This window comes from Oncorhynchus kisutch, unplaced genomic scaffold (genome assembly GCF_002021735.2).
Source record: "Oncorhynchus kisutch isolate 150728-3 unplaced genomic scaffold, Okis_V2 Okis02a-Okis13b_hom, whole genome shotgun sequence".
NCBI classification, from domain to species: Eukaryota; Metazoa; Chordata; class Actinopteri; order Salmoniformes; family Salmonidae; genus Oncorhynchus; species Oncorhynchus kisutch.
Genome location: NW_022261979.1, coordinates 14731425 through 14755956, shown reverse-complemented (window position 1 = coordinate 14755956; position 24532 = coordinate 14731425). Strand labels below are relative to the sequence as shown.

Below are 24532 nucleotides of genomic sequence, written 5' to 3'. Positions count from 1 at the left end.
AATCTGAAATACCCTGTTCTGATCTGGACGTTACTCTGAAACACCCCGTTCTGTTCTGATCTGGATGTTATTCTAAAACACCCTGTTCTGATCTTTTCTGAAACACCCTGTTTTGATCTGATCTACTGTGGACGTTGCTCTGACACTGTCTGTGGTCTCCATAATGAATGATGTCTCTGCTCTCCCCTCCAACCACACAGACTGTCAGGTGGTGAAGGTCCCCCACCTGGTGTTCTTAGTGTTGGGTATGGTGTCTCTCAGTGAGAACCTGTTGGTGGTGGTGGCCGTGGTGCGCAACAAGAACCTCCACTCCCCGATGTACATGTTTATCTGTAGCCTTGCCACGTTCAACACCATCTCCTCCCTCTCCAAGACCTGGGAAACCCTAATGATGGAGTTCAGCGATGTCGGACAACTGGACTCCCGAGGGGACTCCGTCCGGAGGGTTGATGACATCATAGACGCACTGCTCTGCATGTCTTTTATCGGCTGCATCTGTAGCTTCCTGGCCATCGCTGTGGACCGCTACGTCACCATCTTCCACGCACTGCGCTACCACAACATCATGACCACGAGGCGAGCCGCCGCCGCCCTGGCGGGGATCTGGGCACTATGCGGCGTCGCCGGGGCGGTCATGGTGGCGTTCTGTGATGCCACGGTCATCAAGATCTTTTTCATCGTGCTCTTCCTTATCTCGCTGCTCCTCATCCTCTTCCTCTACGTCCACATGTTCCTGCTGGCTCGGTCCCACGCCAGGAAGATTGCAGCGCTGCCCGGGAGTGCCATGCCGCACCGCAGCCTCCGGGGGGCGCTCACGCTCACCATGCTATTCGGGGTGTTTGTGGTGTGCTGGGCGCCTTTCTTCCTCCACCTCCTCCTCCTCATGGTGTGTGTAGAGAACCCCTACTGTGAGTGCTACCGCTCTCTGTTCCAGCTGAATTTGGTTCTGCTGATGAGTCACGCCGTGGTCGACCCGGCCATCTACGCCTTCCGCAGCGCAGAGCTACGAAACACCTTCAGGAAGATGCTGCTCTGCTCCGACTCACCACTCTGCTACAAGGTCAAAGCTCTGTTCCACTGAAGGGCTTTGTCTGCACCCTATTCCCTAGATAATGCACAACTTTCCACCAGAGTTTTTGACCCCGTGGGGCTTGGTCAGAGGTAGGGCACTATATGGGGAATAGGGCCTTGGTTAGAGGTATGGCACTATATGGGGAATAGGGCCTTGGTTAGAGGTATGGCACTATATGGGGAATAGGGCCTTGGTTAGAGGTATGGCACTATATGGGGAATAGGGCCTTGGTTAGAGGTATGGCACTATATGGGGAATAGGGCCTTGGTTAGAGGTAGGGCACTATATGGGGAATAGGGCCTTGGTTAAAGGTAGGGCACTATATGGGGAATAGGGCCTTGGTTAAAGGTATATACACATATGTATGTATATATATATATATATATATGTATAACTATATACAGAATAGATAAATATTGTATATTATACTATATGTATAACTATATACAGAATAGATAAATACTGTATATTATACTATATGTATAACTATATACAGAATAGATAAATACTGTATATTATACTATATGTATAACTATATACAGAATAGATAAATACTGTATATTATACTATATGTATACTACAGTATGTTCGGAAAGTATTCAGACCCTTCACTTTTTCCACATTTCGTTACGTTACAGCCTTGTTCTAAAATGTATTAAATTATGTTTTCCCTCATCAATCTACACACAATACCCCATAATGACATCACAATACCCCATAATGACATCACAATACCCCATAATGACATCACATTACCCCATAATGACATCACAATACCCCATAATGACATCACAATACCCCATAATGACATCACAATACCCCATAATGACATCACAATACCCCATAATGACATCACAATACCCCATAATGACATCACAATACCCCATAATGACATCACATTACCCCATAATGACATCACAATACCCCATAATGACATCACAATACCCCATAATGACATCACAATACCCCATAATGACATCACAATACCCCATAATGACATCACAATACCCCATAATGACATCACATTACCCCATAATGACATCACAATACCCCATAATGACATCACAATACCCCATAATGACATCACAATACCCCATAATGACATCACAATACCCCATAATGACATCACAATACCCCATAATGACATCACATTACCCCATAATGACATCACAATACCCCATAATGACATCACAATACCCCATAATGACATCACAATACCCCATAATGACATCACAATACCCCATAATGACATCACATTACCCCATAATGACATCACATTACCCCATAATGACATCACAATACCCCATAATGACATCACAATACCCCATAATGACATCACATTACCCCATAATGACATCACAATACCCCATAATGACATCACAATACCCCATAATGACATCACAATACCCCATAATGACATCACAATACCCCATAATGACATCACAATACCCCATAATGACATAGCAAAACTGTTTTTTTTAAAATGTTTGCACATTTATAACAAATAAAAAAAGAAATCCCTTATTTCAGTAAGTATTCAGACCCTTTGCTATGAGACTTGAAAATGAGCTCAGGTGCATTTGGAAAGCCACACACCTGTCTATATAAGGTCCCATAGTTGACAGTGCATATCAGAGCAAAAAACAGATTGAAGGAATTGTCCGTAGAGATCTGAGACCGGATTGTGTTGAGGCACGTGTCTGGGGGAGGGTACCAAAAAATGTCTGCAGCATTGAAGGTCCCCAAGAACACAATGGCCTCCATCATTCTTCAATGGAAGAAGTTTGGAACCACCAAGATTCTTCCTAGAACTGGCCGCCCGGCCAAACTGAGCAATCAGGGGAGAAGGGCCTTGGTCAGGGAGGTGACCAAGAACCCAATGTCCAGATGGACAACCATCTCTGCAGCACTCCACCAATCAGGTCTTTATGGTAGAGTGGCCAGACGGAAGCCACTCCTCAGTAAAAGGCACATGACAGCCCACTTGGAGTTTGCCGAAAGGCACCTAAAAGACTGTCTGGCTGAATAACCGATTGGCAAACCTACTGCAAATTGAGAAATCATGTGACTAAACGGAACAAAAGGAAGAAGAAACTATACTATGAAACAAAGATAAGTTATATAAAGAATGATAGTAAAACGCTTTGGAACACTTTAAATGACATTTTGGGCAAAAAGGCAAACTCAACTCATTGAATTAGATGGCTCATACATCACAAAATCCACTGATATTGCCAACAACTTGAATTATTTTTTAATTGGCAAGATTAGCAAATTTAGTCTTGACCTTCGGCCAAAAGCCGAACCTCCACATTCAAGTAAAACTGACCAAAATATGAAAGACGAGCATTGTAATTTAGAATTCCGTAAAGTGAGTATGGAAGAGGTGAAAAAATTATTGAAAAGCCACCGGGGTCTGACAACTTGGATGGAAAATTACTGAGGATAATAGTGGACGATATTGCCACTTCTATTTTCCACATGTTCAATCTAAGCCTACTAGAAAGTGTGTGCCCTCAGGCCTGGAGGGAAGCTAAAGTCCTTCTGCTTTCCATAGCAAACCACCCTTTACTGGCTCAAATAGCCGACCAATCCGCCTGTTACCAACCCTTAGTAAACGTTTGGGTAAATGTGTGTTTGACCAGATACAATGATATTTTACAGTAAATAAATGAAAAACAGATTTACAGCGTGCTTATAGGGAAGGACATTCAACAAGCACGTCACTTACACAAATGACTGATGATTGGCTGAGAGAACGCCACTTACACAAATGACTGATGATTGGCTGAGAGAACGCTACTTACACAAATGACTGATGATTGGCTGAGAGAACGCCACTTACACAAATGACTGATGATTGGCTGAGAGAAAGTGATGATTAAATATTATGGGAGCTGTTTTGTTAGACTTCAGTGTGGCTTTTGACATTATCGATTATAGTCTAGCTTTACTCTCCCCGCTATATTGTGGATTGTATTTTATTTAATATTTTATTTAACCTTTATTTAACCAGGCCAGTTGAGAACAAGTTCTCATTTACAACTGTGACCTGGCCAAGATGAAGCAAAGCAGTGAGACACATACAACAACACAGAGTTACACATAAAGAAACATACAGTCAAATAACACAATAGAAAAATCTATCTATCTACAGTGTGTGTAAATGAGGAAAGATAAGGGAGGTAAAGGCAATAAACAGGCCATTGTGCCGAAGTAATTAGTTAACACAGTGTCCAAAGAAGGGCCAGAAGTATACAGAATGGTGTCGTCTGCGTAGAGGTGGATCAGAGACTCACCAGCAGCAGGAGCGACATCCTTGATATATACAGAGAAGAGAGTCGGCCCGAGAATTGAACCCTGTGGCACCCCCATAGAGACTGCCAGAGGTCCGGACAACAGGCCCTCCGATTTGACGCACTGAACTCTATCAGAGTAGTAGTTGGTGAACCAGGCTGCTGAGTCTGTCGATGAGGATGTGGGGATTGATAGAGTCGAAAGCCTTGGCCAGGTCGATGAATATGGCTGCACAGTAATGTCACTTATCGATGGCGGTTATGATATCGTTTAGGACCTTGAGAGTGGCTGAGGTACACCCATGTCCAGCTCTGAAACCAGATTGCATAGCGGAGAAGGAATGGTGGGATTCTAAATGGTCGGTTTGTTAACTTGGCTTTCGAAGACCTTAGAAAGACAGGGTAGGATAGATATAGGTCTGTAGCAGTTTGGGTCTAGAGTGTCAACCCTGTTGATGGACAGGCCAGAGATGTTTGAACAATGTAATCTTTGGGGTGAAGCTTGCATTCAATTGCCCGTCCCTGTTGCACACAACAAGCCTCCATTCCCCCTGTCACAAGGGGATTCATGACTGATTTAAGATGAAATCTTCAACCCTGAAAACTGTCTTATTATTCATTGAAGAACATGTGCTCTTTATCACAGAATATTAGGTGAAATACTTTTATATATTTTTTTACCAAGTTACACTCGTTAAAAGAACAACCCATCTATATAAATGTGGATCACTTATGATCATTCTGTTGCCACTGGCTAAATTCCTTAATGCCTGCTGGTTGTGCTTCACCACCTCAGCCCTACCCCGGCCCACTGTCGTCATAAGGAACCATGAGTAGCAAACCAGTAAAGTTGGATTGGTTATTTATTAAGGACTTGTGGATGGACGTGGTAAAGTTGCTGTGTGGTTCTGCCACAGGGCAGAAATGATAAGCAGGTTGCAGAACATAGAAGGTAAAGGAGATGAGGATACATCTATTAAACCAATAGATCTCAAATAAGGAAAATAAGGAAATCTCAATGTAATGATTAACTAAAGTATACATGAATAGGAAACAAACATCTTAACTTGGAAGCAACAACAAAGACTTACAGAACGCTTCCTACACCACTGAGTATGATAGGGTCAATCTGCACCTATAGCTACACATCTTCCTTTAGACTTTTCCTTTGTCGAATGGCTGGAAGGTCTCAGCATAAATAGTATTTAGTTCAAATGGGTTACCTGTCTCTCTGCCGGACATAATACATTCCTATGGGATTTTCACCCGGCACAGCCAGAAGAGGACTGGCCACCCCTCATAGCCTGGTTCCTCTCTACCCAGTACAGCCAGAAGAGGACTGGCCACCCCTCAGAGCCTCGTTCCTCTCTACCCAGTACAGCCAGAAGAGGACTGGCCACCCCTCAGAGCCTGGTTCCTCTCTACCCAGTACAGCCAGAAGAGGACTGGCCACCCCTCAGAGCCTGGTTCCTCTCTACCCAGTACAGCCAGAAGAGGACTGGCCACCCCTCAGAGCCTGGTTCCTCTCTACCCAGTACAGCCAGAAGAGGACTGGCCACCTCTCAGAGCCTGGTTCCTCTCTACCCAGTACAGCCAGAAGAGGACTGGCAACCCCTCAGAGCCTGGTTCCTCTCTACCCAGTACAGCCAGAAGAGGACTGGCCACCCCTCAGAGCCTGGTTCCTCTCTACCCAGTACAGCCAGAAGAGGACTGGCCACCCCTCAGAGCCTGGTTCCTCTCTACCCAGTACAGCCAGAAGAGGACTGGCCACCCCTCAGAGCCTGGTTCCTCTCTACCCGGCACAGCCAGAAGAGGACTGGCCACCCCTCAGAGCCTGGTTCCTCTCTACCCAGTACAGCCAGAAGAGGACTGGCCACCCCTCAGAGCCTGGTTCCTCTCTACCCAGAACAGCCAGAAGAGGACTGGCCACCCCTCAGAGCCTGGTTCCTCTCTACCCAGTATAGCCAGAAGAGGACTGGCCACCCCTCAGAGCCTGGTTCCTCTCTACCCGGTACAGCCAGAAGAGGACTGGCCACCCCTCATAGCCTGGTTCCTCTCTACCCGGCACAGCCAGAAGTGGACTGGCCACCCCTCATAGCCTGGTTCCTCTCTACCCGGCACAGCCAGAAGAGGACTGGCCACCCCTCATAACCTGGTTCCTCTCTAGGTTTATAATCTCCACCCCTCATACCCTGGTTCCTCTCTAGGTTTATAATCTCCACCCGGCACAGCCAGAAGAGGACTGGCTACCCCTCATACCCTGGTTTCTCTCTAGGTTTATAATCTCCACCAGGCACAGCCAGAAGAGGACTGGCCACTCCTCATACCCTGGTTCTTCTCTAGGTTTATAATCTCCACCCCTCATAGCCTGGTTCCTCTCTAGGTTTCTTCCTAGGTTTTGGCCTTTCTAGAGTTTTTCCTAGCCACTGTGCTTCTACACCTGCATTGCTTGCTGTTTTGGGGGGTTTTAGGCTGAGTTTCTGTACAGCACTTTGAGATATCAACTAATGTAAGAAGGGCTTTATAAATACATTTGATTTGATTTGACCTAAAGTGACGTGTACAGGGCAGGTTTCCTGTAATTTGTCTTAAAATTTACACAAATTATATGCAATGATATAATTATATATCATTACAATCAGTAAACTTCAGGGAACACCAGTATATATATTACTTTTAAGAGTGTTTACATGTGAACTATTGGAACATTTACAAAAAGCAGTAATTTTCACCTTCACCATTTTCTACTAAACGTTTAAAGGATATGTACATATGGCATTTTGGGGCCAGTTTTTTACTAGAGCCCCTCAAACATTTTAAGTCATCATTGGGCTGTATGCACCAATTATGTGTGGAGATATGGCCAAGTGGATCTAGTCCAATATGACCCCCTGCAGCTGAATGGCCGCCATATTGGAAATGGCCGCCAGGGGGTAATGGACTAAATCTGTGATGGCACTATAACCCCCCAAAAAATACTTCTTTAGACATGCCCCAGCTAGGTGTGGAATGTGGTGGCTCTATCAGAAAGTCGACTATTCTTTCCCATAGCTGCTAGACTACGGTCAAAATGACCTCAATATGACCCCCATAAGATCTTCCCAGACAGCACACATACATCTGGCCGACGTCGGCCCGATGCATACATTATACATTGGGCTGATGTAGTATGGAGAGCGTTTGCGCATTGGCAAGATGACGTCACCATTAGATCATATTTGCACTCCAGCCGCTATTTGGTCGACGCACGTCAAAGCTGCTAAGTTATACTGGCAATAATAAAATAAAATAAATATGCTTTACATTTAGCAGACACCAGTTACATTAGTTAGTGCATACATTTATGTACTTTTCTTTTTTCATACTTCAACCCCGTGTGAATGAAACCTACAACCCTGGTATTGCAAGCACCATGCGCTACCAACTGAACTACTACAGGGGACTGTCCCTAGACTAAGTGAATTTGTTTGTGGGTAAAATGAAGAGAGACAATTCAAGTTAATGTCAAGTTTATTAAGCTTTTGCTATACCATCAAGTTGTTAAACGATCTGCAGCACAGAAAAGAGAGAAACGAGGAACAGAGAAACATCACATTGAATATAAGAGAGCGTGTGTAGTTAGTTCCATAAAGACGGACTTAAGGTGTTATTACAGGCTAAGTGCAGTGAATATGTGATGACTATATTTACACAAAAAAAAAGGTAACATTTGAGTGTAGTATACCAACTTGGATACTTCCAACATAAAGTGGAACGATCTTGGGTATATTTGGTTCCTATCCGCTGGACTAGAGGTTTGTATCTCTTTCAAAATAAATGGAAATTCTGACCGAAAGGTTTTAGGCATATTGGGAAGTGCTGTTTTTTACGCAGTTTGCAGAAACCAAATCTCGCGACAAATAAACTACGAATCCCATGATGCCGTGCGCTGTCCGAGGACACGCGGATTCCCCTCGATCTCTGCTGTAAGGTCTTCTACTGACAGGACGGTCATTCTATGTATTTATGGCTCATACAACTACAGAAAACACTTTTGACAGGATCAAAAACCTCTTGAATTTCAATGTATGTATTCCGTTACGTGTCAGCTTTGTCACGTAGTTTTACAACTTCCCGAAAAATGTATATACACAACTACTTTGCCAAGTGTCGGGCTAGCTAACTTAGCTAGTTAGCACAACAACCCCAGTTGTCGTTCTGTCAGAATCAGGCTTCAGCCAGACAACTAACGTTAGCTAACCACATCTAAAACTGGCACGTGTTTCCACAGGGTTGTTCTGGAAGCTTTATAAGTGAAGGAAGTTTTGTCGTCCTCCAGACTCCCCCAATGTCAACCACACAGAAACCTCTGCGTATGTGACAGCTAGCTAGCTATAGAAGGATAACTAGATGTTTTGCAAGTTCTGTAGCTAACCTTTGCACATAGTAACTTGGCTAGCTAGCTACTTAGCGAGCAGACTAGCTACTTACTATAGTTGGTTTGCTTGCTAGCTTTCTATTTGCCTTGTTCGCTATATATCCGAATATGGCTGTGTAGCCAGTAAACTTAGTTAAACCAGAACTTTGGTTGTTTAGCTGAGGATCACCCACAGTAGTGGCTACTGGATTAGTCTGTTGTGGCTATCATTTTATTTGGACGTTTTCATTTCAGGTGTTGGATTAATGGTTGACCTGCTCTAGTTGGAGGTATGTTTTGATACGTTTCTTCACTCTGATTTATAGCGTTCCTAACTTAATATATACTTATCAACATAAATGATTACTCCTGTTGTAATTGATAGTCATTAGTAAACCCTGATGATGATGTGTGCTGTCTGCAGGCTCTGTGGTCAAACGTCTCAGGGAGGAGGAGATGCATCGTGTTCTGTCCCAGGGTGCATTGCGGCAGATGGCCTACGTGCGGTCTGTGGTCGTGGGCCTGTCGGTGTGTGAGGCTCGCCTGGCCGTGTCGGTGTGTATTGTAGGCCGCCTGCCCCCCGGGCCCGGCCAGCGCTGGGTTAGTACCTCAGCCTTTAACAGGGCAGTAGAACAGCCCAAGCTCCGGCCGGAGGACCAGGACCCACCCAGCCATCCCCCCAGCCTGGCTGGAACAGAGCCCGTCTATGGGGCAGACTCCTCCAAGCTGCCTGTGGAGGCCCCACCGGAGGCCCCAGAGATAGACCCTCTGCAGGACAAGTCCATTGGTCTGGTCCAGAGGTTCAAGAAGACCTTCAAGCAGTATGGGAAGGTGATGATACCTGTCCATCTCCTGACCTCCAGCGTCTGGTTCGGGACCTTCTACTACGCTGCTATGCAGTAAGTCACCTGTCTCTGGTCTAATCTCCCTGGGGATTCCATTACTATGGTCTTTTGTTATGAGTCATTTAGCTATACATAGAGAATTTAGAAGTGCAGTACCTAACTGGTCTTTTGTTATGAATCATTTAGCTATACATAGAGAATTTAGAAGTGCAGTACCTAACTGGTCTTTTGTTATGAATCATTTAGCTATACATAGAGAATTTAGAAGTGCAGTACCTAACTGGTCTTTTGTTATGAATCATTTAGCTATACATAGAGAATTTAGAAGTGCAGTACCTAACTGGTCTTTTGTTATGAATCATTTAGCTATACATAGAGAATTTAGAAGTGCAGTACCTAACTGGTCTTTTGGCCTGAGGTTAATGGCATTGCTGTTGTGTTCATTGTACTACTACCTAGATACTCAATGGCCAGTTTATTAGGTACACCCATCTAGTACTGTGTCGAACCCCACTTTGCCTCTACAACAGCCTGAATTCTTCGGGGATGGACTAGTAGAGGCCTGTATTATTGTTATTTTCTTCTTCAGCACCTTCAGCCCTACTTCCTGTGTCTATGCGTGACAAGGACCGACGAGTTGTGCGTTCTGAGAAGCCGTTCTGCACACTACTGTTGTACTGCGCCGTTATTTGCCTGTTAGGCCGGTCTGTTAGCTTGCACGGTTCTTGCCATTGCCCTTCGACCTCTCATCAACGAGCTGTTTTCACCCACAGGACTGCTGCTGACTGGATGTTTTTCGCACCGTTCTCAGTAAACCCTAGGACCAGGGGTTCCCAAACTTTTTTTGGCCCTCAACCCTATTTTTATATCTGAAAACTCTCGCGACCACAACCACGTGAAAGAAGAAATGCTGTAATTAACAGCCAAAGTTAACTTTTTTTATTTGGGGCTGTGTCAGTCAATAGAAAACCGTTCTAACAGTTTCTGATTCTCTTCTCAACTCACCATCACATACTTTTAATGTGGGGCTGTGACAGTCAATAGAAAACCGTTCTAACAGTTTCTGATTCTCTTCTCAACTCACCATCACATACTTTTAATGTGGGGCTGTGACAGTCAATTAGTCTGACATAATGTGGGGCTGTGACAGTCAATTAGTCTGACATAATGTGGGGCTGTGACAGTCAATTAGTCTGACATAATGTGGGGCTGTGACAGTCAATTAGTCTGACATAATGTGGGGCTGTGACAGTCAATTAGTCTGACATAATGTGGGGCTGTGACAATCAATTAGTCTGACATAATGTGGGGCTAGGACAGTCAATTAGTCTGACATAATGTGGGGCTGTGACAATCAATTAGTCTGACAATGTGGGGCTGTGACAGTCAATTAGTCTGACATAATGTGGGACTAGGACAGTCAATTAGTCTGACATAATGTGGGGCTGTGACAATCAATTAGTCTGACATAATGTGGGGCTAGGACAGTCAATTAGTCTGACATAATGTGGGGCTGTGACAGTCAATTAGTCTGACATAATGTGGGGCTGTGACAGTCAATTAGTCTGACATAATGTGGGACTAGGACAGTCAATTAGTCTGACATAATGTGGGGCTGTGACAATCAATTAGTCTGACATAATGTGGGGCTAGGACAGTCAATTAGTCTGACATAATGTGGGGCTAGGACAGTCAATTAGTCTGACATAATGTAGGGCTAGGACAGTCAATTAGTCTGACATAATGTTGGGCTAGGACAGTCAATTAGTCTGACATAATGTGGGGCTAGGACAGTCAATTAGTCTAGGACAGTCAATTAGTCCGACATAATGTGGGGCTAGGATAGTCAATTAGTCTAGGACAGTCAATTAGTCTGACATAATGTGGGACTAGGACAGTCAATTAGTCTGACATAATGTTGGGCTAGGACAGTCAATTAGTCTGACATAATGTGGGGCTAGGACAGTCAATTAGTCTAGGACAGTCAATTAGTCCGACATAATGTGGGGCTAGGATAGTCAATTAGTCTAGGACAGTCAATTAGTCTGACATAATGTGGGACTAGGACAATCAATTAGTCTGACATAATGTGGGACTAGGACAGTCAATTAGTCTGACATAATGTGGGACTAGGACAGTCAATTAGTCTGACATAATGTGGGGCTAGGACAGTCAATTAGTCTGACATAATGTGGGGCTAGGACAGTCAATTAGTCTGACATAATGTGGGACTAGGACAGTCAATTAGTCTGACATAATGTGGGGCTAGGACAGTCAATTAGTCTGACATAATGTGGGGCTAGGACAGTCAATTAGTCTGACAATGTTGGGCTAGGACAGTCAATTAGTCTGACATAATGTGGGGCTAGGACAGTCAATTAGTCTGACATAATGTGGGGCTAGGACAGTCAATTAGTCTAGGACAGTCAATTAGTCTGACATAATGTGGGACTAGGACAATCAATTAGTCTGACATAATGTGGGGCTAGGACAGTCAATTAGTCTGACATATTGTGGGGCTAGGTCAGTCAATTAGTCTGACATAATGTGGGGCTAGGACAGTCAATTAGTCTGACATAATGTGGGGCTGTGACAGTCAATTAGTCTGACATAATGTGGGACTAGGACAGTCAATTAGTCTGACATAATGTGGGGCTAGGACAGTCAATTAGTCTGACATAATGTGGGGCTAGGACAGTCAATTAGTCTGACATAATGTGGGGCTAGGACAGTCAATTAGTCTGACATAATGTGGGGCTAGGACAGTCAATTAGTCTGACATAATGTGGGGCTAGGACAGTCAATTAGTCTGACATAATGTGGGGCTAGGACAGTCAATTAGTCTAGGACAGTCAATTAGTCTGACATAATGTATCTCATCACCACTAATGAGATGGGTGTGCTAGTCAGGGGGCGTGGTCGACAGTGTGCATCATCTAATGAGATGGGTGTGCTAGTCAGGGGGTGTGGTCGACAGTGTGCATCATCTAATGAGATGGGTGTGCTAGTCAGGAAGCGTGGTCGACAGTGTGCACGTCATCTCTGCTGTCACATCCAACCTGGATCGATATTTGGTTTTAATGCAAGACGAGAGCACTGAAACCAGCTTCACACAGAGATGAGCTGACGAAGGGTACCATGAGTTTTATGGTGCTTTCATGACAACAGGGAACTCCAAAAAATGAAATATGAGCTGAAATCATGACATCGGTGATCTTCAGGTCAGAGAAAGTGGCCCGAGTTCCAGAGGTGGAATTCTGAGTTAGGTGCCCGTTTTAAAAAAGATTTCTCCCAGTCAGAGCTAGTTTTTCCCCGAGTTCAAAGTAGTCTTAAACGCACTGAAGTCAGAAGTTGGAGATTTCCCAGTTCCCGAGTTGTTTTGAACGCAGCATTAATGCTCAGAGGGCAGGATATTATGCCCCTTTGAGCCAGGAACCAAAACTCCTCCGTAGTGACCCGTAAATGCATTTTGGTCACATGACCGCTCCATCAGCTGTTTGCTTTCACTTACCGGCATGTCAACTGAGCCAGAGTCAAACGGATAGGGAAGTAGTTCCCATGGTGCTCTTCCAAGCGTTGGAGGTGAGCAGTCATCACTGGTGTGGGACACGTCCTGATGCTGTTTGCTGATAGAAACAGGCACAGCGGAGGGGGCACGGTTCTCTTTTGAAAGACTCTCTCCAATAATAATGACTTCCTCTGAATCGACTGATCGGGTCACTAATCTGTAGCATGTTTTTGTATCCCCCCTGCATGCTTGTGTTCAGGTTCCCAAATATGTCTGTTACAGGCAAGGAGACACTTTCTTTTCATCACACAGAAAGTCAAACAAAGATTAATTTTATATTTTGTTCAGGGGCAGAACAACAGATTTTTACCTTATCAGCATGGGGATTCCATCTAGCAACCTTTCGGTTACTGGCCCAACACTCTAACTACTATGCTGTGGAAATGATCTCAAATGAGTGCAGGAAATGCAGAAAATGATTTTAGGTGGAAGTTGAATTGAACAGTATAAACCAATCAGAATGGAGAAAGACCCATTGAAATCATTTAGAATGTGTTGCCACCCTAAGGTCACTGCTAATAAAGCACATGTAGAACCTTTATTAATCAAAAACATAAAATACTGTAAAAATGTCAAATTTAAAAAATAAAATAAATACGATGTTTTGGTCTTATCGCCCAGCCCTAGATAAAACTGCACATTTTTAGTGGCATTTTATTGTCCCCCAGCACAAGGTGCACCTGCGTAATGATCATGCTGTTTAATCAGCTTCTTGATATGTCACACCTGTCCAGGTGGATGGATTATCTTGGTAAAGGAGAGATGCTCACTAACAGGGATGTCAACAAATGTGTGCACAGAATTAGAGAGAAATAAGCTTATTGTGTGTATGGAACATTTCTGGGATCTTTTATTTCAGCTCATGAAAAATGGGACACTTTACATGTTTATTTTTGTTCTGTATAGTTTACAATGCAAGTTACCTGCTGCGGTATATCTCAGAGCATAAGCTGGGGAGTCTGAGTCGGTCAGTTTCCTCTCTAGCTATAGCATACATTGTTTGTTTAACAGTGTTATCTGACAAAGGTATTGATGTGAGTTTCTGTGCCTCTACCACACATTGTTTTCACCATATCTGCAATAGTGTGTAGTTTCATAGTGTAGCTAGTCATTCACCTTGGGAATGATTCAATAGTGTGTAGCTAGTCATTCACCATGGGAATGATTCATAGTGTGTAGTTTCATAGTGTAGCTAGTCATTCACCTTGGGAATGATTCAATAGTGTGTAGTTTCATAGTGTAGCTAGTCATTCACCTTGGGAATGATTCAATAGTGTGTAGCTAGTCATTCACCATGGGAATGATTCATAGTGTGTAGTTTCATAGTGTAGCTAGTCATTCACCTTGGGAATGATTCATAGTGTGTAGTTTCATAGTGTAGCTAGTCATTCACCTTGGGAATGATTCATAGTGTGTAGTTTCATAGTGTAGCTAGTCATTCACCTTGGGAATGATTCATAGTGTGTAGTTTCATAGTGTAGCTAGTCATTCACCTTGGGAATGATTCGTAGTGTGTAGCTAGTCATTCACCTTGGGAATGATTCAATAGTGTGTAGCTAGTCATTCACCATGGGAATGATTCAATAGTGTGTAGCTAGTCATTCACCTTGGGAATGATTCATAGTGTGTGGTTTCATAGTGTAGCTAGTCATTCACCATGGGAATTATTCATAGTGTGTAGTTTCATAGTGTAGCTAGTCATTCACCATGGGAATGATTCAATAGTGTGTAGCTAGTCATTCACCATGGGAATTATTCATAGTGTGTAGTTTCATTGTGTAGCTAGTCATTCACCATGGGAATGATTCAATAGTGTGTAGCTAGTCATTCACCTTGGGAATGATTCAATAGTGTGTGGTTTCATTGTGTAGCTAGTCATTCACCTTGGGAATGATTCAATAGTGTGTGGTTTCATTGTGTAGCTAGTCATTCACCGTAGGAATGTTTCATAGTGTAGCTAGTCATTCACCGTAGGAATGTTTCATAGTGTAGCTAGTCATTCACCGTAGGAATGTTTCATAGTGTGTAGTTTCATAGTGTAGCAAGTCATTCACCATGGGAATGATTCAATAGTGTGTGGTTTCATAGTGTAGCTAGTCATTCACCGTAGGAATGTTTCATAGTGTAGCTAGTCATTCACCATGGGAATTATTCATAGTGTGTAGTTTCATAGTGTAGCAAGTCATTCACCATGGGAATGATTCAATAGTGTGTGGTTTCATAGTGAAGCTAGTCATTCACCGTAGGAATGTTTCATAGTGTAGCTAGTCATTCACCATGGGAATGATTCATAGTGTGTAGTTTCATAGTGTAGCTAGTCATTCACCTTGGGAATGATTCAATAGTGTGTAGTTTCATAGTGTAGCTAGTCATTCACCTTGGGAATGATTCAATAGTGTGTAGCTAGTCATTCACCATGGGAATGATTCAATAGTGTGTGGTTTCATAGTGTAGCTAGTCATTCACCATGGGAATGATTCAATAGTGTGTAGTTTCATAGTGTAGCTAGTCATTCACCATGGGAATGATTCAATAGTGTGTGGTTTCATAGTGTAGCTAGTCATTCACCATGGGAATGATTCAATAGTGTGTGGTTTCATAGTGTAGCTAGTCATTCACCATGGGAATGATTCAATAGTGTGTGGTTATATATTACACAGTATCTGGCCTGAGTTAACCTGTATATATTACACAGTATCTGGCCTGAGTTAACCTGTATATATTACACAGTATCTGGCCTGAGTTAACCTGTATATATTACACAGTATCTGGCCTGAGTTAACCTGTATATATTACACAGTATCTGGCCTGAGTTAACCTGTATATATTACACAGTATCTGGCCTGAGTTAACCTGTATATATTACACAGGGGAGTGAATGTGGTGCCTTTTCTGGAGTTCATTGGTTTACCAGAGAAGATCGTTGGTCTGCTGAATCACTCTTCTGGCGGCTATGCCCTTACTGCCTACGCCATGTACAAGGTAATACTACTCCCTGTCTACTCCATGTACAAGGTAATACTACTCCCTGTCTACTCCATGTACAAGGTAATACTACTCCCTGTCAACTCCATGTACAAGGTAATACTCCCTGCCTACTCCATGTACAAGGTAATACTCCCTGCCTACTCCATGTACAAGGTAAGAATACTCCCTGTCTACTCCATGTACAAGGTTAGAATACTCCCTGTCTACTCCATGTACAAGGTTAGAATACTCCGTCTACTCCATGTACAAGGTAAGAATACTCCATGTACAAGGTAAGAATACTCCCTGCCTACTCCATGTACAAGGTTAGAATACTCCGTCTACTCCATGTACAAGGTTAGAATACTCCGTCTACTCCATTTACAAGGTTCGAATACTCCCTGTCTACTCCATGTACAAGGTTAGAATACTCCCTGTACAAGGTAAGAATACTCCCTGCCTACTCCATGTACACGGTTAGAATACTCCCTGTCTACTCCATGTACAAGGTTAGAATACTCCCTGTCTACTCCATGTACAAGGTTAGAATACTCCCTGCCTACTCCATGTACAAGGTTAGAATACTCCCTGTCTACTCCATGTACAAGGTTAGAATACTCCCTGTCTACTCCATGTACAAGGTTAGAATACTCCCTGCCTACTCCATGTACAAGGTTAGAATACTCCCTGCCTACTCCATGTACAAGGTTAGAATACTCCCTGCCTACTCCATGTACAAGGTTAGAATACTCCCTGTCTACTCCATGTACAAGGTTAGAATACTCCCTGTCTACTCCATGTACAAGGTTAGAATACTCCCTGTCTACTCCATGTACAAGGTTAGAATACTCCCTGTCTACTCCATGTACAAGGTTAGAATACTCCCTGCCTACTCCATGTACAAGGTTAGAATACTCCCTGCCTACTCCATGTACAAGGTTAGAATACTCCCTGCCTACTCCATGTACAAGGTTAGAATACTCCCTGTCTACTCCATGTACAAGGTTAGAATACTCCCTGTCTACTCCATGTACAAGGTTAGAATACTCCCTGTCTACTCCATGTACAAGGTTAGAATACTCCCTGTCTACTCCATGTACAAGGTTAGAATACTCCCTGTCTACTCCATGTACAAGGTTAGAATACTCCCTGTCTACTCCATGTACAAGGTTAGAATACTCCCTGTCTACTCCATGTACAAGGTAAGAATACTCCCTGTCTACTCCATGTACAAGGTAATACTACTCCCTGTCTACTCCATGTACAAGGTAATACTACTCCCTGTCTACTCCATGTACAAGGTAATACTACTCCCTGTCAACTCCATGTACAAGGTAATACTCCCTGCCTACTCCATGTACAAGGTAATACTCCCTGCCTACTCCATGTACAAGGTAAGAATACTCCCTGTCTACTCCATGTACAAGGTTAGAATACTCCCTGTCTACTCCATGTACAAGGTTAGAATACTCCGTCTACTCCATGTACAAGGTAAGAATACTCCATGTACAAGGTTAGAATACTCCGTCTACTCCATGTACAAGGTTAGAATACTCCGTCTACTCCATTTACAAGGTTAGAATACTCCCTGTCTACTCCATGTACAAGGTTAGAATACTCCCTGTACAAGGTAAGAATACTCCCTGCCTACTCCATGTACACGGTTAGAATACTCCCTGTCTACTCCATGTACAAGGTTAGAATACTCCCTGTCTACTCCATGTACAAGGTTAGAATACTCCCTGCCTACTCCATGTACAAGGTTAGAATACTCCCTGTCTACTCCATGTACAAGGTTAGAATACTCCCTGTCTACTCCATGTACAAGGTTAGAATACTCCCTGCCTACTCCATGTACAAGGTTAGAATACTCCCTGCCTACTCCATGTACAAGGTTAGAATACTCCCTGCCTACTCCATGTACAAGGTTAGAATACTCCCTGTCTACTCCATGTACAAGGTTAGAATACTCCCTGTCTACTCCATGTACAAGGTTAGAATACTCCCTGTCTACTCCATGTACAAGGTTAGAATACTCCCTGTCTACTCCATGTACAAGGTTAGAATACTCCCTGTCTACTCCATGTACAAGGTTAGAATACTCCCTGCCTACTCCATGTACAAGGTTAGAATACTCCCTGCCTACTCCATGTACAAGGTTAGAATACTCCCTGCCTACTCCATGTACAAGGTTAGAATACTCCCTGCCTACTCCATGTACAAGGTTAGAATACTCCCTGTCTACTCCATGTACAAGGTTAGAATACTCCCTGTCTACTCCATGTACAAGGTTAGAATACTCCCTGTCTACTCCATGTACAAGGTTAGAATACTCCCTGTCTACTCCATGTACAAGGTTAGAATACTCCCTGTCTACTCCATGTACAAGGTTAGAATAATATATAATTATATCATTTTATATAATTTGTGTAAATTTGAAGACAAATGATAGGAAACCTGCCCTGTACACGTCACTTTAGGTCAAATCAAATTTATTTGTCAAGCCCTTCGTACATCAGCTGATATCTCAAAGTGCTGTACAGAAACCCAGCCTAAAACCCCAAACAGCAAGCAATGCAGGTGTAGAAGCACGGTGGCTAGGAAAAACTCCCTAGAAAGGCCAAAACCTAGGAAGAAACCTAGAGGAACCAGGCTATGTGGGGTGGCCAGTCCTCTTCTGGCTGTGCCGGGTGGAGATTATAAACCTAGAGAGGAACCAGGCTATGTGGGGTGGCCAGTCCTCTTCTGGCTGTGCCGGGTGGAGATTATAAACCTAGAGAGGAACCAGGCTATGTGGGGTGGCCAGTCCTCTTCTGGCTGTGCCGGGTGGAGATTATAAACCTAGAGAGGAACCAGGCTATGAGGGGTGGCCAGTCCTCTTCTGGCTGTGCCGGGTGGAGATTATAAACCTAGAGAGGAACCAGGCTATGAGGGGTGGCCAGACCTCTTCTGGCTGTGCCGGGTGGAGATTATAACAGAACATGGCCATGTTGTTCAAATGTTCATAAATGACCAGCATGGTCAAATAAAAATGAGTGAGAATACTCACTGACTATGACTTGTACAGGGTAAGAATACTCACTGACTATGACTTGGACAGGGTAAGAATACTCACTATGACTTGGACAGGGTAAGAATACTCACTGACTATGACTTGTACAGGGTAAGAATACTCACTATGACTTGTACAAGGTAGGAATACTCACTATGACTTGTACAAGGTAAGAATATTCACTGACTATGACTTGTACAGGGTAAGAATACTCACTATGACTTGTACAGGGTAAGAATACTCACTATGACTTGTACAGGGTAAGAATACTCACTATGACTTGTACAGGATAAGAATACTCACTGACTATGACTTGTACAGGGTAAGAATACTCACTGACTATGACTTGTACAGGGTAAGAATACTCACTGACTATGACTTGTACAGGGTAAGAATACTCACTATGACTTGTACAGGGTAAGAATACTCACTATGACTTGTACAGGGTAAGAATACTCACTATGACTTGTACAAGGATATGTGCATACGACGCCCTGTTCAGGGTAAGCAGAAATACTCAGATTGCAACATCAGCTTCAATTCACTTGTTCTACTGAACTTAGTGGCTTTCTTTATCCTGATTTCCTTCAGATTGCAACACCCGCCAGATACACGGTGACTCTGGGTGGGACGTCCTTCTCAGTGCAGTACCTCCGTAAACACGGCTACTTCTCCACCCCTCCGCCCGTCAAAGACTACCTGCAGGACCGGATGGAAGAGACCAGGGAGAAACTCACAGAGAAAATGGAGGAAACTAAGGAACTGTTCTCTGAAAAAATGGAGGAAACCAAAGAACTACTCTCGGGGAAAATGGAAGATACGAAAGAACGATTGTCTGGTATTTCTGAAAAGATGGAGGAGACGAAAGAACGTTTCTCTGGAAAGATGGAGGAGACGAAAGAACGTTTCTCTGGAAAGATGGAGGAGACGAAAGAACGTTTCTCTGGAAAGATGGGGGAGACGAAAGAACGTTTCTCTGGGAAGATGGAGGAGACGAAAGAACGTTTCTCTGGAAAGATGGGGGAGACGAAAGACATGTTCTCTGATAAACTACAGGAAGCCAAAGACGAAGTGTCTTACCGAAAGAAGCTCGATTAGTCTTGTTTACAAGTGGTTGTGAATAAACACATGTTTGGTGTCTTCAATGTGGTTGGGGTCAAAGACAGAATTAAGGCACATATTATGAACCTATTGTTGAGAGACGAATGAGTCCAGACATTACTGTTCTTCTGCAATTCCTGACTGCCCCAGCTAGTACCATTATACCTGCTATAAGGAGGAGGCTGGTGGGATTTCTCAGTTGTATTAGAATACACTGAGGAGCATTATGAATTCTGGGTATGAAAAATACAATTCCTGTTTAATTCATCAAAGCCTCATGGAGACTGTAACTGCTCGTCTTTCAGCGTTTTAAATCACGTTTTCTAATGTCTTTTTATCCAATACCCAAAGTTTAATATATTGTATTATGTTTGTGTTCCTACTACCTAATGTCTGATCAACTGAAAGTTGTGCATTTAATAGGAAGTGTGATTACAGAAGTCGTTTGATTGATTCCTTAAAGGGATACTTCTGGATGTTGGCAATGCAGCCCTTTATCTACTTCCACAGTCTGATGAACTCATGGACAAAATCCAGAAGTATCCCTTTAAGTTGCTCTGTGGATATTACAGAATTATTCAGCTAAAATGCAATAAAATGCAAACCACAGTCTGAACAGAAGGGTGTTGGGTACTGTAGTACCAGTTATTGGACTGTACTGTTAATGTCATGTCTGGTATGATCACAATTTGCAATAAAGCAGAATATTGAGCTTCTAAACATCGTTCCGTTTCCTGTCTTCATTCCATGTTCTGAGTACTGTACTTAACTATGGAACGGTTCACTCCCAAAATCATGTAGGGAATTGAAAGCCCAACAACTGATTACCAGCAGCATTGATAAAGGCTGAAGCTGTCGCTTTCAAGGAGAGAGACACTAATCCGGACGCTTATTAGAAGTCCTGCTACGACCTCCCAACGAGCCGTCAAACAGTCGAGACGTCAATACCGGACAAAGATTGAATTATACCATGCTGGCTCTGACGCTCGTCGGATGTGGCAGGGCTTACAAACTATCACAGATTACAGAGGGAAACAGAGCCACGGGCCTACCAGAAGAGCTAAATTCGCATCGAGGAAAGCCATACTGAACCATACATGAGAGCACCAGCTGTTCCAGACGACTGTATGATCTTGCTCACCATAGGCAATGTGAGTAAGACTTTTGAACAGGTTAACATTCATAAGGCCACGCTAACATCTGGCAAGTGTCAATGCTGTTCATTTACTATAACTCAGCATTCAACACCATAGTGGCCAAGCTCATAACTAAGCTCAGGACCCTGGGACTGAACACAGGAATAGAACAGGGGGAAGCAGGAATAGAACAGGAGAAAGCAGGAATAGAACAGGAGAAAGCAGGAATAGAACAGGGGGAAGCAGGAATAGAACAGGAGAAAGCAGGAATAGAACAGGGGAAAGCAGGAATAGAACAGGAGAAAGCAGGAATAGAACAGGATAATGCAGGGATAGAACAGGAAAGGCAGGAATAGAACAGGAGAAAGCAGGAATAGAACAGGAAAAGCAGGAATAGAACAGGAGAAAGCAGGAATAGAACAGGAGAAAGCAGGAATAGAACAGAGGAATGCAGGAATAGAACAGGAGAAGGCAGGAATAGAACAGGAAAAGCAGGAATAGAACAGGAGAAAGCAGGAATAGAACAGAGGAATGCAGGAATAGAACAGAGGAATGCAGGAATAGAACAGGAGAAGGCAGGAATAGAACAGGGGAAAGCAGGAATAGAACAGGAGAAAGCAGGAATAGAACAGAGGAATGCAGGAATAGAACAGGAGAAAGCAGGAATAGAACAGGAGAAAGCAGGAATAGAACAGAGGAATGCAGGAATAGAACAGGAGAAGGCAGGAATAGAACAGGAGAAGGCAGGAATAGAACAGGAGAAAGCAGGAATAGAACAGGAGAAAGCAGGAATAGAACAGAGGAAAGCAGGAATAGAACAGAGGAAAGCAGGAATAGAACAGGAGAAAGCAGGAATAGAACAGGGGAAAGCAGGAATAGAACAGGGGAAAGCAGGAATAGAACAGGAGAAAGCAGGAATAGAACAGGGGAAAGCAGGAATAGAACAGGGGGAAGCAGGAATAGAACAGGAGAAAGCAGGAATAGAACAGGAGAAAGCAGGAATAGAACAGGAGAAAGCAGTAGGGTCCTGGGTACTAAAGCAGTAGGGTCCTGGTATTAAAGCAGTAGGGTCCTGGTATTAAAGCAGTAGGGTCCTGGTACTAAAGCAGTAGGGTCCTGGTACTAAAGCAGTAGGGTCCTGGTATTAAAGCAGTAGGGTCCTGGTACTAAAGCAGTAGGGTCCTGGTATTAAAGCAGTAGGGTCCTGGTATTAAAGCAGTAGGGTCCTGGTACTAAAGCAGTAGGGTCCTGGTATTAAAGCAGTAGGGTCCTGGGTACTAAAGCAGTAGGGTCCTGGTACTAAAGCAGTAGGGTCCTGGTATTAAAGCAGTAGGGTCCTGGGTACTAAAGCAGTAGGGTCCTGGTATTAAAGCAGTAGGGTCCTGGTACTAAAGCAGTAGCAGTGGTAGGTAGTGGTAAATGAGGACTGTTATAGAGTAAACTAGTAAATTTGGAGGACTGCTATAGAGTAGACTAGTAAATTAGGAGGACTGCTATAGAGTAGACTAGTAAATTAGGAGGACTGCTATAGAGTAAACTAGTAAATTAGGAGGACTGCTATAGAGTAAACTAGTAAATTAGGAGGACTGCTATAGAGTAGACTAGTAAATGAGGACTGCTATAGAGTAGACTAGTAAATGAGGACTGCTATAGAGTAGACTAGTAAATGGGGAGGACTGCTATAGAGTAGACTAGTAAATGAGGACTTGCTATAGAGTAGACTAGTAAATGAGGACTTGCTATAGAGTAGACTAGTAAATGAGGACTTGCTATAGAGTAGACTAGTAAATGAGGACTTGCTATAGAGTAGACTAGTAAATGAGGACTTGCTATAGAGTAGACTAGTAAATGAGGACTTGCTATAGAGTAGACTAGTAAATGAGGACTGCTATAGAGTAGACTAGTAAATGAGGACTTGCTATAGAGTAGACTAGTAAATGAGGACTGCTATAGAGTAGACTAGTAAATGAGGACTTGCTAGAGTAGTAAATGAGGACTTGCTATAGAGTAGACTAGTAAATGAGGACTTGCTATAGAGTAGACTAGTAAATGAGGACTTGCATAGAGTAGACTAGTAAATGAGGACTTGCTATAGAGTAGACTAGTAAATGAGGACTTGCTATAGAGTAGACTAGTAAATGAGGACTTGCTATAGAGTAGACTAGTAAATGAGGACTTGCTAAAGGAGTAGACTAGTAAATGAGGACTTGCTATAGAGTAAACTAGTAAATGAGGACTGCTATAGAGTAGACTAGTAAATGAGGACTTGCTATAGAGTAGACTAGTAAATGAGGACTTGCTATAGAGTAGACTAGTAAATGAGGACTTGCTATAGAGTAGACTAGTAAATGAGGACTTGCTATAGAGTAGACTAGTAAATGAGGACTGCTATAGAGTAGACTAGTAAATGAGGACTTGCTATAGAGTAGACTAGTAAATGAGGACTGCTATAGAGTACACTAGTAAATGAGGACTTGCTATAGAGTAGACTAGTAAATGAGGACTTGCTATAGAGTAGACTAGTAAATGAGGACTTGCTATAGAGTAGACTAGTTAAATGAGGACTGCTATAGAGTAGACTAGTAAATGAGGACTTGCTATAGAGTAGACTAGTAAATGAGGACTTGCTATAGAGTAGACTAGTAAATGAGGACTTGCTATAGAGTAGACTAGTAAATGAGGACTTGCTATAGAGTAGACTAGTAAATGAGGACTTGCTATAGAGTAAGACTAGTAAATGAGGACTTGCTATAGAGTAGACTAGTAAATGAGGACTTGCTATAGAGTAGACTAGTAAATGAGGACTGCTATAGAGTAGACTAGTAAATGAGGACTGCTATAGAGTAAACTAGTAAATGAGGACTTGCTATAGAGTAGACTAGTAAATGAGGACTGCTATAGAGTAGACTAGTAAATGAGGACTTGCTATAGAGTAGACTAGTAAATGAGGACTTGCTATAGAGTAAACTAGTAAATGAGGACTGCTATAGAGTAAACTAGTAAATGAGGACTGCTATAGAGTAAACTAGTAAATGAGGACTGCTATAGAGTAGACTAGTAAATGAGGACTGCTATAGAGTAGACTAGTAAATGAAGGAC

At 43.1% G+C, this 24532-nt stretch overlaps 2 protein-coding genes and 1 long non-coding RNA gene across 11 annotated transcripts in view; all 3 read left to right on the top strand.

Moving 5' to 3' along the window:
- Positions 1-1263, top strand: part of LOC116359316 (adrenocorticotropic hormone receptor-like) — a 1762-nt gene extending 499 nt beyond the window's left edge. Inside the window, exon 1 of the mRNA XM_031812166.1 lies at positions 1-1263. This exon is cut by the window's left edge and continues 499 nt beyond it. Coding sequence (XP_031668026.1) covers positions 164-1081 — 918 coding nt within the window. The 5' untranslated portion in view covers positions 1-163 and the 3' untranslated portion in view covers positions 1082-1263.
- A 7029-nt stretch (positions 1264-8292) lies between these two features.
- On the top strand, positions 8293-21021 carry LOC116359315 (uncharacterized protein C18orf19 homolog B). 4 transcript variants are annotated; one of them, XM_031812164.1, is made up of 6 exons: positions 8293-8433; positions 9020-9054; positions 9189-9663; positions 16048-16159; positions 19788-20048; positions 20082-21021. In XM_031812164.1, the coding sequence occupies exons 3-6, from the start codon at positions 9221-9223 to the stop codon at positions 20292-20294; spliced, it is 1029 nt and encodes a 342-aa protein (XP_031668024.1). In that variant the 5' UTR covers positions 8293-8433; positions 9020-9054; positions 9189-9220; the 3' UTR covers positions 20295-21021. The 4 variants fall into 4 exon arrangements, with proteins under 4 accessions (XP_031668024.1, XP_031668022.1, XP_031668023.1 ...); XM_031812162.1 differs by having other exon boundaries at positions 19788-21021; XM_031812163.1 differs by having other exon boundaries at positions 8314-8333; positions 19788-21021.
- Positions 16199-17928, top strand: LOC116359317 (uncharacterized). 6 transcript variants are annotated; one of them, XR_004206675.1, is made up of 3 exons: positions 16199-16351; positions 16588-16752; positions 17775-17928. It is a non-coding gene; the product is annotated as an uncharacterized LOC116359317 (long non-coding RNA). The 6 variants fall into 6 exon arrangements; XR_004206674.1 differs by having other exon boundaries at positions 16199-16384; positions 16588-16719; XR_004206673.1 differs by having other exon boundaries at positions 16199-16384.
- Positions 21022-24532: the final 3511 nt, after the last annotated feature.